This window comes from Phaethon lepturus, unplaced genomic scaffold (assembly GCF_000687285.1).
Source record: "Phaethon lepturus isolate BGI_N335 unplaced genomic scaffold, ASM68728v1 scaffold9693, whole genome shotgun sequence".
NCBI classification, from domain to species: Eukaryota; Metazoa; Chordata; class Aves; order Phaethontiformes; family Phaethontidae; genus Phaethon; species Phaethon lepturus.
The window spans coordinates 22,416-36,308 of NW_010531188.1; the positions used below are offsets into that span (position 1 = coordinate 22,416).

At 46.8% G+C, this 13,893-nt stretch overlaps 1 protein-coding gene across 1 annotated transcript; it reads left to right on the forward strand.

Annotated features, from left to right (window-relative positions):
- Positions 1-3,480: 3,480 nt before the first annotated feature.
- KIAA0247 (KIAA0247 ortholog) lies at positions 3,481-11,107 on the forward strand (the record flags this gene model as incomplete). Its single annotated transcript, XM_010284459.1, has 4 exons — positions 3,481-3,678; positions 7,073-7,211; positions 8,451-8,872; positions 10,649-11,107. Coding segments are annotated over 4 exons (785 nt in total), but the record flags the coding sequence as incomplete, so codon positions are not given.
- Positions 11,108-13,893: the final 2,786 nt, after the last annotated feature.

Sequence of the window (13,893 nt, forward strand, 5' to 3'; positions counted from 1 at the left end):
GGCTCTGCAGAGGGATCTGGACAGGCTGGATCAATGGGCTGAGGTCAACTGTATGAGGTCTAATAAGGCCAAGTGCTGGGTCCTGCACTTGGGTCACAACAACCCCATGCAATGCTACAAGGCTTGGGGCAGAGTGGCTGGAGAGCTGCCCGGCAGAAAAGGACCTGGGGGTGCTGGTTGACAGCCAGCTGAACATGAGCCGGCAGTGTGCCCAGGTGGCCAAGAAGGCCAACAGCGTCCTGGCCTGTGTCAGAAATAGTGTGGCCAGCAGGAGCAGGGAAGTGATTGTGCCCCTGTACTCGGCACTGGTGAGGCCACACCTCAAATCCTGTGTTCAGTTTTGGGTCCCTCACTACAAGAAGGATGCTGAGGTGCTGGAGCGTGTCCAGAGAAGGGCAGCGAAGCTGGTGAGGGGTCTGGAGCACAAGTCTTTTGAGGAGCGGCTGAGGGAACTGGGGTTGTTTAGTCTGGAGAAGAGGAGGCTGAGGGGAGACCTTATTGCTCTCTACAACTACCTGAAAGGGGGTTGTGGTGAGGTGGGTGTTGGTCTCTTCTCCCAAGTAACCATTGATAGGATGAGAGGAAATGGCCTCAAGTTGCGCCAAGGGAGATTTAGATGAGATATTGGGAAAAATTTCTTCACCGAGAGAGTGGTCAAGCATTGGAACAGGCTGCCCAGGGAGATGGGGGAGTCGTCATCACTGGAAGTGTTAAAAAAATGTGTGGATGTGGCACTTCGGGACATGGTTTAGGGGGCATGGTGGTGTTGGGTTGACCGTTGGACTTGATGATCTTGAAGGTCTTTTTCCAACCTTAATGATTCTGTGATCTTTGAAGCCATCAGCACTGCCTAGTAGCCCTCTGTTCCCCTGAGGCTGCCATGCAAAGGACAGTTCAGGTGGTCTTCCAGGGGAGCTGGGGTTGCCCAAAGATGCTCAGTCAGCTTGAGGGTGGAGGGCGTTGATGTTGTAGCTGTCTGATCCAGATCTTTTTTATCTATTTCCATGGCACATAAACAGTATTCTTCTGTCACAGTGAAGGTGACATTTTAAAGTATTTGTGATGCTCTTGAATGCTATGATGACAAAGAACTTAAGGAGGTGGGGGGAAAAAAAAAAGGGAGGTGACTGATTCTGTGGTATCTTCCCTGTGTGAAGAGGACAAGTCAGGGACAACTGACTGAACATGCTTATCAGCTGCTTCTCTCCATTTGTGTGCCAAGTGGCCTGTGGAGGTGAGGAGGAAACCAACCTGCAGTTGCGTAGCTGCACATCTCCTGAAGCCCTTGCGCGAGGAGGCAAAGTCAGGGTTCTGTAGGTGACTGATGTGGTGGTGTTTCCAAGCCTTTGAGAGTGCTACTGCAATGTGAATGAGTGCTTGTTTCTCGATGGCTGGATGATTTTTGTACGTAACTCGGACACCTCATCAGCGTAGGTGGCATTTTATGGTAGAAGGGGAACCGAACAGTGAGCTGCTGCCTGGTCCAAAAGGGCTCCTGGCACAATGGCCATGCATGGGTTCAGCTCAGGGGATGGGGGAAACAGGGGGAACAAGCTCTGTTTGCTGCAGTCAGCTAGCAGAAAGATGCTGTGTGTGGCTCCCAAGCAACTCGAGGTACCTCCTGTGGCATAAAAAGGTGTAGGGACGAGTTTTGGCAGTAGCTTTTTCCCCACAGCTCTCTGCCATTGCCTGGAGAGGTACGTGTTAACTGCTGAGAATATTTCTGGCACTGAAACGAGTCCTTGCAATTTAGCAAGGAACCCCTCTCCTGGGCTGCAGATGAAGCAGGGCGTTTGTCTGTGTGCCTGAATGTGAAATGTGCCACGAATCTGTCGCTTCAGCTCATACCAGCTGACCCAAAGTGTTGGATGGGCTTAAAGTGAAAGCAAGTTTTAGAATCATAAGGAGAAGGGTTAAAACATTGGTTACAAAATGGGAAATTATAGCAGAAAGGAAAAATAAACACAGAAAAGGCAACAATTAATACTCATGAAGCATGAGACGTGGCTTCTCTGAAGCTTATTTAAGAATAAATCTCAAGAACAAAGTCGTCTTGAAAAGCTGCTTCTTAGACCAGTTAACCTTTTCTTTCAAGAAGTAAATTGAATTGCAGTTACAAAGCTGGCAGAACTCATACCAGAGGGTTTTTGCCTTTGCTCAGCACTTCACCTCGGGGTTTACTGGCATTTACAAGGCACTACCTGTGATGTATTGACACGTGTGATTAGGTTCAAGGGTCACTTGCACTGCAGCAATGTAGCAAATTTTTCCATGGTGTCTTTAAAGTTTTCTTTTGCTGCTTAGATCTTGCCCAAAATCCAGTTTACTTGAACTTTGCTCAGTTGTTTCTTGCTGCTTGTCCCAAAGTAAGTGGGACACTTAGAGGCAGAACGTGGGAATGCATGCTGCAGGGGTTAAGGGCAGGCCTGGATAACCATGCTGTGATGGAGTAGGGTGGGTGAGTTGGCTGGTTTTCCATGACACAAAATACCTCAAGAGTGATCTTTGATGTATTTTATTTTGTGAAGCTTGATCAGTTGATGTGGATTTAAAGGGGAAAATCTTGGTTTCTCCCTCTTTCAGCCAGGCAGATACGTGGTGTCAGCAGGGGGTGTTGGGGCTATTCTGCAGGGTCACTGTGACCTGCCAGAGGAGAGGAAATTCTAAGCAATACAAATATCCTGTTTTCAGCACAGTTTCCTTGTTCGTGGTTTGTTGTTTTTATTTGAATGGCTATTGAAAATTCTACAAGAAAATTTCTGGTATATGCTATGTCTATACCCATTAGTCAGGATAGAGGAGATGCAAGGAGAAGTGTGAAGTGCCTTCAGCACTCCAGACTTCACATAAGTAAACAGGGGTTTTTTTAGAAATGTCTTTGTAATATAACTAATTTCTTTTAAAAAATAAGCTGAAATATTTGGTCCTACTGCAGCAAAGCTCTGTTCCCCATACTGTTGGTGGTATATCTATATAAAATAGCTAAAATCAGCGTGCTCTTACAGGCTTCCAGGGTGCCTTATGGGGCAGTTTTATACCTTGACATTGTACCCAAAGTACAGTGGGGTGTTTCAGTAGGAGCTCTCATGCTTTTTCCATATCAGGCTAATAGGAAAGCCTGGTTGTTAGGTTCCCCCCAGTCTCTAGTGAAACAGCTGTGGGGAAAAGATAGCACCAAGGATGTTCTGGGCCCCTCTCATATGGAATCTCTGTTGTGTCACTGCTCAAAAATATCACCAGTTTGATGCCTGCCAACTAGATTGTACTACTGGGATAACAAGCAATATTTAGCAATCACAGAGGACTTATCAGAGGTGAAACTGAGCAGTGTTCTTTGCCTGTGTGTAACAGTCTTTCTTCTCGGTTTTGGTGGCTTCTTAATTTAGTGGGTGTTTGTAGATGGAAGTCTGCCTATGTATCTATTGCGCAACATACGTCTTCCTCCTAGATATCCTCCATGATGCTTTCTCTTTTTTTCAGATTGTCCCCAGCCACCACAGCCTGAGAATGGAGGCTATAAATGCCACCCTAGCCCCTGCAACAACCCTCTGACTTCAGGCAGCGTCATAGAATATCTGTGTGTCGAAGGCTACATGCTGAAAGGAGATTATAAATACTTGACCTGCAAGAATGGAGAGTGGAATCCAGCCATGGAAGTCAGCTGCAGGCTCAGCCCAGGTGAGTGCTCCCTGACTCCACTGGGACAGTCAGAATTGCCCTTGCATTGGCTTTTCAGATTATCCTTAAACACTCAGTCAGTGTCATGCTGAGGAAGTCCATACAGCTGTGTGTCATTGCTCCAGCAATTTGATGAATGTGACTCACAATCACAGCTGTCTGTTAAAAATGTCTCTCCTTTAACAGCCCATCAGATGCAAGCTCAGAGTCCCTTACACAAGGAGACAACTCATGGAAAAGACTATAAAGGAGACTTGTTACTTATGTGGAGCCTCGTATTTTGACAACTCTCGTCCCAGAAATGGGGGAGGCCCTAACCGAAGCATTTTCTGTGCTGTCTGGTTTTGCTCCTGATGGGTTTGACAATACATCTCCCTCCTTGGTATACCCCTCTGTCCACATGTGCACATGGGGGTGTGAGTATGTAGAGCAATTTGTTCCTTGCAAACAGGTTAAGTAGCTGTTGGCCTCCTGGGGCAAAGAGCTCAATGGTGCGGCTTTTCCCTGTACTGTCAGGAAAGGGCATTGCTGACAAATTATTTCTGCTTCTCTCCAAACGGAAGTGGACAGCTTTTGTTTTGTGCATCTCTCCCCAGCTGAACAGGAATTCCTCCATCAAAGCAGGAAAGTAAAAGGATTTGCAGGAAGATGTTCATCATACAGCTCTTAGTTTACCTATGGCTCTTCTGGTTTTAAAAGCATGCATACTGGATAAAGGGAGAACTCTCTCCCCACTTCAAGTTTGGTTTGTTGATAGAGTCTTACTGCTCAGTCATCCTAAGTCAGCAATATGTGCACTCGGGAATTAAGTCTCATAATCCATAAAGCAAAACGTTTTAACTTAATGGGAAGGAAACGGAAAAGAACTTTCTTCAAGCTCTTTATGGAGCTCACTGCATACCTGTAATCTTTGGAACATCCCATCCTGTCCCAAAACACTGTCTTCTCAGTGTCTCTGTCACTGTGACTCCAGTAGCCCTTTCCTATGATATATAAGGAAGGGAATTGGGAGTTTATCTGGCAGCAACCAGACCCTGAAGAGGCTTTTCAAGTTCAGCATCAGCTTCCTTTCCACAGCTTCTTTCCCCTTGCTGCACCCAGGCTGGAGAACAAAGTTGTGCTATTGCAGGTAGTGTTCCTTGGGTGGCATTGCTGCATGGTGGCACTTGGCCTCTCCATCAGAGCTGAAGGGATTGCATTGTGATGAGCAGAAATCCATCAGATTTCTTTAGCATCCTGAAGGATCAGTGGCCTTATTAAAAATATGGGGCCTCAAAAGTCTGACTCAGTGAAAAAATTGCTTTCACAGCACAGGCTTTGAAACAACTGGTCAGGGTCAGAGAGAGCTGAAGTTTAGCTACTAAGCCTCTTTCACAGGTCTAAAAGGAGGAGGAGGAAGGAGGCTGTAGAGAGAAAGGCAGTAGGTCTTAAAATTATTGGTAATGGATAAGGGCCCTCCTGCTCCATATAGAGTAAATGAAATCCCTAGCAGTTACCAGATTTTTTTGTGTAGCTCTGAGCCTGTCAGCCCCATAGCCTTTTGACAGTTTATTGTATGAGCTGGTGAGCATTGTGGTGGAATCCGAGACTGTGAATATGCTGGAGTGTATCCTGGGTAGTGAGCCTTTTCACAGCATTGTGTACTGATGCTGAAAATGGAGCACCCCTGTTTGCCTACCCTCTTTCTTGTCAGTGTATTCAAAGTGTCCTGAGTAATGTTGAAAATGGAAATTGTTACTCAACCCTATTTGCCATAGGGAAAAATGTACCAGACATTGTTTTTCCTCAGGGAGAGGTCAAGCTACTTCTGAAAAATTTCAGGAAAGCAAGTTCAAAACAATTAAACCAGGAAGTTTAACCTCAAGAGAAGATGTAGAAAATGCAAACTGGCTTTCCAGCTACATAGAATCATAGAATCTTTAGGTTACAAGGAACTTTTTGAAGTCATCTAGTCCAACCCTCCTGCAGTGAGCAGGGAGATTGTCAACTAGACCAGGTTGCTCAGAGCCCTGTCCAACCTGACCTGGAATGTTTCCAGGGATGGGGCATCTACCACCTCTCTGGACAACTTGTGCCAGTGTTTCACCACCCTCATTGTGAAAAATTTCTTCCTTATGTCTAGCCTAAAACTACCCTCTTCTAATTTAAAACCATTATCCTTTGTCCTGTTGTTACAGGCCCTGCTAAATAGTCTGTCCCCATCTTTCTTGTAAGCCCCCTTTAAGTACTGGAAGGCTGCAATAAAGTCTCCTCAGAGCCTTCTCTTCTCCAGGCTGAACAACGCCAACTCTCACATGCTTGTTTTGGGCATAAATTTTTTTCTTCTGTTTGCATGCTTTTCTTTCCCTCATCCCTATCTGCATCCTGCATCTGTGTCCTGCATCCCCCTGCAGTTTGAGACCCATGCTTCCAAAGAATATATCGGATATCACAAAAAAGAATTGAGGAATTGTGTACCTGAGAATGTCCTGAATGTGAGATGCATGATAGTATTTGCTGATGGGGAAGTGAGGTTTTTCAGATCTCTACTGAAGACGTAAATAAGGGACAGAGGCGACACATATACAGACAGTTATTTGCTCTACGGAGATGAAAGAACTAGTGTAGCATTCTAGGCAAGATATGCAGTGCTCAGCAATAGCAGCTCCAGTCTGTTCTCTCTACACTCTCAATTTGTTCCTGTCTTGCAAGGGACCTTTAAAAGCCAAATTGGTTCCTGAACACTCACACGACACAGCTGAGGAAGGGTAGGGAGGAGTAATGTTAACAGAACACATATATCTAACACTGAAAACTCAGCATCCTGAAGTAGCATCTGCCTTCCCTCTCTGTTCCCTGGCATATGTTTGTGTGAGAGAGAACCTGAATACTTGCTGCATCTTAACTCACCTAGCCAGGTGACTTCCGCCCCTTCCTTTGGGAGACTGTTCCATTAGCCAAGAACACGCGTTATTTGGAACTTTTCCCATTGTTTGGCCTAAAATATCCAGCTTATTGTGCTAGCCAATTATTGGCCTTGCTGGTGACATCAGGACGTTTTTTAGCTTTTGCTCAGCCAGATCTGTACATAACGTGACCCTTACCACCATCTATCCGTTCCCGTGGCCTGCTTGCACTGCTTCTCTGTTTGCCTTGTGTTTTTCCAAAGAACCCTTGTATGTGCATGTTTTGTTTTAGGTTCCCTTTACAGTTGATGGAGAGCTGTCAGCTTGAGCTCTGACCTGTCTTCTATACGAGATAGCTGGTGTGCCTTGACTGTATGGGAAACTTGGGCTCCTCACACATGCAGCCAAGTATAAGTCCTGAGAGCAGGCAATGTGGATGTTTTTCTGTCCCTATGGCAGTGATTTCAGGGAGTGGATCATTTTACCTTGTGTCCCTCTTGGTTTTGTAGAAAAGGACTCTCCTCCAACAATTGGAGTACCCACGCTGTCCATAGTAGCCTCCACAGCGAGCTCTGTTGCCCTGATCCTGCTCTTAGTTGTGCTGTTTGTTTTGCTGCAGCCAAAGCTGAAGTCGTTCCATCATAGCAGGTAAGTGTAGCTGGGCTTTGGAGGGGCTCAGAGGCATCCTGTTTCTTTGCAGCAGAAACCCATTAAGATACCTGGTTTAGGCCTTCATTTTGGAGCAACTTATCTCCTTGCTTCTCTGCTCCTGTTTTAATCACCTCAGTGGCACCTCTGCCCCGTGGTCCAGCAGTAGTCTGAAATGGTGGTCTGCAACACCCAGCTGCAGTCCACATTAGAATGCCACCTGGTGAGTGGTTTCCTTGCTCTTTTTTCCTTGGCTTTGAATGTGAAAAGTTATGATCCCTGCTAGTCTGGCTGTAGATCAGTCTCCTGCCTCTTCTAGCCTTAGATAGCTGCTGAAGTATGTGTCTGGTATATATATGTATCTCCCCCAGTCTGTTTGTAAGAACTTATGGACACGAATTCTGGCAGTACTGCTGATTAGGTACGCATGCAGATCTGCCATTGTTCCCTGCTGTGGGAGGAGAACCCTCCTGGCCTGGTGTTGTGGATAAGAGGAGGGACCCAGCCATTACACTGCTGCTGGCTGAGGTCAACAAAGTCACTGTGGACTCTTCCGAATCAGCTACTAGTACTCCTTAAATAAGAGCAGAGACACGGCTGTCCAGCAACGGGGAGGTTGAGAGCTGGGGCCCTGGAGTCTGCCCTTTTTTGAAGAAGTCCAAACCACTGAAAAAGAAAAACTCGGTCTCAGCACTCTGACTCATGAGCCTAGGTGATTCACACTGTGCCAGTTTGAGCTGCCTGCCCCATCCCACCAGAGGTTATCTCACCAGCAGCAAAGGTGGCAGAACAGGCAGCGCTGCGTGTTGCAGAATATAGTAGTGTAACAAGCTGAAATCAGAGGTGGTCAGAGCTCTTTTTTTATCTGCAGGCTGTGACAGAAGAGGGTTCTGAGTCATCATCTTTGTCAGATTTAGCTATGGAGGCAGGTGAGGTGGGAGGCATTGTAACCTTTTCAGCTCTTACTGCTAAATCCATCAGGCACTGTGAATTACAGCCCCTGCTCACGTTTATAGCAATTTACAGTAGGGCTGCAAGGCCATGCTTGTTCGACCTTGTTAAACCACCATTCATGTGTCTCTTCTCCCCTAAATAAGTCAATGGTGAGCATTAGAGTTCTGCTCTGGGAGGTTACTGGAGTTCTCTGTAACTTATATATAAGATATTAATGCTCAACTTGATTTTTTTTTTCTTTTCTTTTCTTTTTCCTCCCCTCCTCTTTGGTTTTTTTTTTTTGAGGCGAGACCAAGGTGTGTCTGGAGATCAGGTCTCTATCATGGTGGATGGTGTCCAGGTGGCCTTGCCATCCTATGAAGAAGCGGTGTATGGCAGCACGGGGAACTGCATTCCACCCTCAGACTCCCGAGTGCAGATCGTGCTCTCGGAGGGAGCTGGGCAGAATGGAGCCAGAGAGATGCAGCAGCAGGACCAAGGGGCTCACAATAGCTTTGAAAGAGAAGATGAAGCCCCCGGACATTCTGGACTGTGTGAAGCCAGTGGCTCTCAGCGCTCTGAAACTGTTCTTGTGCATCAGGCTGCTACCTCTTCCTGGGTAGCTGGCATGGCTAGCAGTAGGCCTGTACACAAAGAGGTCCAAGATTCAGAAAGCAGTGACATACAGAGCCTTTTATCACTCACTTCCTCCGAGGAATACACAGATGGTACGTGACTTGGGCAAGGAGCACTGAGCAAGACCCTTATAAGAGAAGGTTGTACAGTTGACTACCTAGGATGAAAATGGCAAGGAATGCCCCTATGTATGTTAGGCACCAGAGGAGCTTTTGAAAAGCGTTGTCACAGTCTCTATGGCATGTTTCACAACTTAGGTGTGCAAGCAGTATTTGATACCACCTTCTGAAGTATGCAGCGCACTCAGACTGGGAGCCTAGGGCAGTCTGGAAAGACTGTTGGCATTATGCTACTCACTCTTCCTGTCTTAGCAAAAGATTTGCAGAGGAATGCCAGCCTTCAGCATCATAGTGCAAATAGAGTAAAATAGCTGTGTTTATGAAAAACAAGTTGGGGGGAGTGGGAGGATATGCTTGGAATACAAACCCTTTGTGATGTTTTGGCTTCTTCATTTTTAGACTGTTTTAGTAAGCAGCTTTGTGCCACATGTGCATACAGTGCTGCAGCCCTGGCAAGCAAGAAGATCTAAAAGGGATGTGCTTGAACTTACTGTACTGGGCAGAGGGGCAAATCTGTTAAACAGTCAGTGCATCATGTGTTCTTGACTTCTGCCCTGAAGGAGTGGCTTTATAATGCCAGAGCTGATGCGAAGCTGCAGCTCAAGATTGGTTTTGCAGAGACTGCTGTGTCTTAGGCAAGAAGTGTACCTGGCTTGTAGGTAGCTCAGGGCAGAATTTCTCCTTCCCATGGTGTCATGGGAACCCTTGCAGTAAAAACAGTTAAAGGGGATTTCCACTAAAGGGCGGAAACGGCAACATGTCCTGAGATGGGTCTTAAACTTCAAGTGCATAAACAGCAGAAATGTAAAAATGGAGCTTAACAAAAAATGTCTGCAATGTAGAAATTAGAGAATGTTGCCTCTGCATTGTGTCATTTTTATCACTGCCTGGAAACTTGTACGGCCTCTAAGGCATGTTCTACAGTAGCAGGTTGCCCCGTGCAGCAGGAGACCATAAAGCTCGTGCTTATGACTCAAAGATGAGGAAGTGGCAGCTACTAGAGGAGGCTACATTTCTTCAGGTTGGATAAGGGCAGGTGTAATCCTTGTATTTCCAACCATCCCTGTCACATAAGAAACATGTCTTGGACATTTTGAGGAACAAAGAGTGATGAGGTCATGGGAAAGAAGGAAACTGTTACTCTTGAGGGAAGTTATTACCTTCCCCTAAATAACATTGGTAAGGCTTTACTGGCAATACTGAATCTTGTTGTGGGGACCCCCGGTTCAAGAGAGTTGTGGAGAAACTGGACAGGCTCTGTTGGGGCTTGTGAGGAATGACTGAGGGAGCTGGGCTGCTTTAATCTGGTGTAGCAGCAGCTGAGGGCTGCTATTGACTACAATTGACTTCACAGGGAGTTGAAAAGACTATGGAGCCAAACCCTTCTCAACCAGATGACATAACATAGGGCAATGTCCACAAGCTGTAACTTGACAGACTCAGATTGGACGTTAGGAAGATATTTTGCGCTAGGAGGGTAGTACCAGACCAGATGGGCATCCAGAGAGGTGATGGAGTCTCTGTCCTTGGGGATTTTTGAGGCTGGAGCTGGTGATTGTCCTGCTCACAGGGGCAGGTTGGAGCAGAGTCCTCTAGAGGTCCCTTCAGCTGTGTTGTGATGATAAGACCACTGCATTATCACGTTATGGAAGTGGGAGCCTGTCTTGCTTTCCACAGTAGTTTTTTCTGGTGTGCATCGAACTGCAAAAGTTTGACTACTTTTTCTTTTTTTCTCTCCCCACCATTCAGATATTCCCTTATTGAAGGAAGCATGAGACCTGCTGTGTTTATCTAGCCTTCTCCCTCTTGGATTTCTTCTTCTTCTCCTCCCCCTGCCTTCAAGACAGAAGCACTCTGTGCAGCCTTCCCCATCCTCGCAAGCTGTGCCCTGGATACCTCCAAGCAGAGACGCCCTCAGCTGAAGATCCAAAGGATGTTGCCAGGTTGCCTCCTGGATGCACCAGTGGGGTTGGTGCAGCGGTGGTTTCCCCATTCCATCTGCATCAGGGGCTCAAGGAACAGAGTGGATTTGAGCTCTCTCCTCCTCTTCCCCAGCCAGATGTTTGACAGCAGTCTCTGAAGAGCTGCTCTTTTCTTGTGCCTTTCTCCTCCTCACACCGGCTTGTTGCAGCTTATCAGCCTCTAGCCCTTCTGCTGCCCAGAGAGCAGGGGCTAAAACCGCTTGCTCACTGGGTGCAGACACAGTTTATATATACACATACATATGTTATATAAGCTCTTCTTCCAGCATCCTCTTTGTGATAGGGCAGGACAAAGCGCCTCACTGGGACTGAAGCTGGGCGTGGGAGGGATCCCAGTTAAGGGGCAGCTTGTGATGTCTAGAAGCGCCTCAGATGAGATGGGCTGTGTGACAACTTAGCTGTGCAATAACAGTTCATTGAGAATTGCGAGAGCGCTGAAGGCTGAGAAGTCCAGCGCATAGGAATGCTCTCTGCCCCCTTTCCAAAAACCATCTCTGCAGAAGTCCATTCCTGAAAATGACTTTTGTCTCCTTCCTTTTCTACCTGTGCAGCCCACTTGGTTATGCTGTGTTTCTAGAAGCTGGGACTGGGACTGTACTGCCAATAATAAAGCAACCCTTTCAGCTTTGGTCTGGTGCCAGAACAGCTCCTGATGTTAGATTGTAGAAGAGCCTTGGAGAATGGCCTGTGGTCAGCAGGGTCCAGAAAGCTTGGAGGATGTGACTTTCTGTTAACCCAACTGTGTGTTAACTACGAGTTAGCCCCATTCACTGAGGCATCAGGACTGGAACCAAATTTGTGACGCTGCTCTTCTGAATAAGCTGTGTGTGTCAAAGCTTTTTCAGTTAGCGTGGTTCTGCACTAAATCTTAGGTTCCTTTTGGTCAGATCTTCAGGCAGGAGTAACACCTTTTCAGGTGTAATGTGGAAGTGGTTCAGGTGTTTGAAAATGTCAAGAGAAAAAAATGCCCATAGGTAGTGAATGCGTAGTGCCACTGGTGCAATCCCAAATTACCTTTCTAGGTACCTTGGTACTTGAATCCTGGGTAGCTACCATCTCAGATGCTAGTGTGTCTTCCTGGCTTCATACAGCAAGAGTCTGCTGTTTTATCCTCATGGGCTTCAGTGGGCCCACAGAGAAGGGCTCATTCCATGGGGATGGGGGTAAGCAGCATTTATAAAGTCTCTCCTAAATACAACGCAGTTGACTGTTGCTGTGAGGGAAGGTTGGCTACATTGATAGCAGTGCCATAGGATGTCATAGCTTATTCCTGAACCTAAGTTTTGAAGATTGTTTCAAGTTCTGGTAGCAGGGAAAAGAAAATCCAAAAATACGTATACCTCTGCCCCCCACAGTTATCTATAGCAGGTGAGAATATCCTGGTTGCTGTTAACAGGACTCCCTTTTTGCAGGAAGCCACGTTCAGCTGCGGTAGGTGATCCAATCACAAAAGCATTGTGGTGGTTGTCAGGTTCCTCACCAGGGAGGTCTGGACACTGTTCCCTGGGATTGGTTTCAGCAAGAAGAGTTGGCTTCTTAGATGCATGTACCTTGTCATAACTGTCTTGAAGTAACTGGGGGAGTGTTTGCCCTGTGAGAAGCTGCTCAATTTTTATTTGAGTTGAAGAAGCAAAATATCATGGCCTTACACATCATGTGGTAATGTACAGGTAAATAGGGATGCTGTCTTTGTTGCTTTGCTTTTGGTTTTTGATCCTTATCATCCTCATCCTTGTTGTTTCAGGAACATACTTGGTAAAAGTGACACAAAGCCTTTATAGATAAAATCACTGTTGCTTAGCTCCAGTTCCTGGAAGTAGGGATTGGCCATAGTATCCAGCCATGGGCCCGCTGCTCCTGTTCCTGGTTAGCTGTTAAATCCCAGGACACCTGGGGCAGTGTGTGCCTGTGGGTGGAATAATCCTATTTTCCCTATCCTTGTTTTAGAGGGATGTTATTAATTTAAAAATACAGTATTTTAAACTTCCTTCCCTATTGCTCATGTAACCTTGCATTAACACAGGGATTCGGTTTGGGTAGTTCAGGTATTTTTTGTTCAGTTCGGATGAGGAAAATCCCAGGTCGTTTTAGCGTGGGCTGCAGTGTCTCGGCTTCAAGCACTGTAGAGGGCAAGTGTTGTTTACACATCTGCTATTGGAATTTCAGAAAATAAGCGTTGGAACATTGGTATTTAGTTTTTAACTCCTGCCTTGGAAATAGTCTAAGCTTGAGCAAATTTTCTCATTCCCTGGTTTCATTAGGGCAGATGGAGGGAGCGAGCGAGTGTAGTGGTAAGGCTGAGGGAGTGTGGAGGGAAGAACATGTGACTTCTTTCCTGCTACCAGCTACCAACTCGGAGCAGGAGGAGTTGTTGCTCTTTACACACTTAAAGTCCTGTCTACTCAAGGTGACCCTCAGCAATCAAGGTGTAGAAGACAGGTACGTGCTGTCGTCCTGCAAGGGGCAGCCCCTTAACTCAGGGCTAGCTCTGGGTTGGTGTGAGGATCCCGTAATGAAGCTGGAAGCTGATCCCGAGGCCTGACCTTGCCCTGGACGAGTGCTGGCTCCGCAGCAGAAAGCACGTACTGTGTGGCCCTGCCTCCTCTCTCTGCTGCTGTAAAGCCAGCAGCTGCCAGTCAGGGAGAGAAAGGTCAGTTTGGGTGGGGAAGAGAAGGAAGCAAGCTGCACAGAAGAGGGAGTGCTTTAATTTTGTTTCATTTATAGAAATTGTGGGCAATTACTAAGGGGGGGGGAATGCAGAGGTGGAGGGAAATATGCAGCGTAGATCTTGTGATCAGACATAAACAGGCAGCTTCTGTTGGCTTGCTACGAGGGTAAACCAGCAGCTCCCAGGCCAGTCTCTGCTGTGCTGGCTGGTAGCCCCAGCTGGTGCTTCCAGCGCCTGCAGAAGAGCCTGTCCCCTGCAGCAGCAGCACTTGTGGGAACGGGCCCCACCGACCGCGTGAGCCAGAACATGAAAACCAGTTTGGGGGCATCACATTCCTCTTTCCC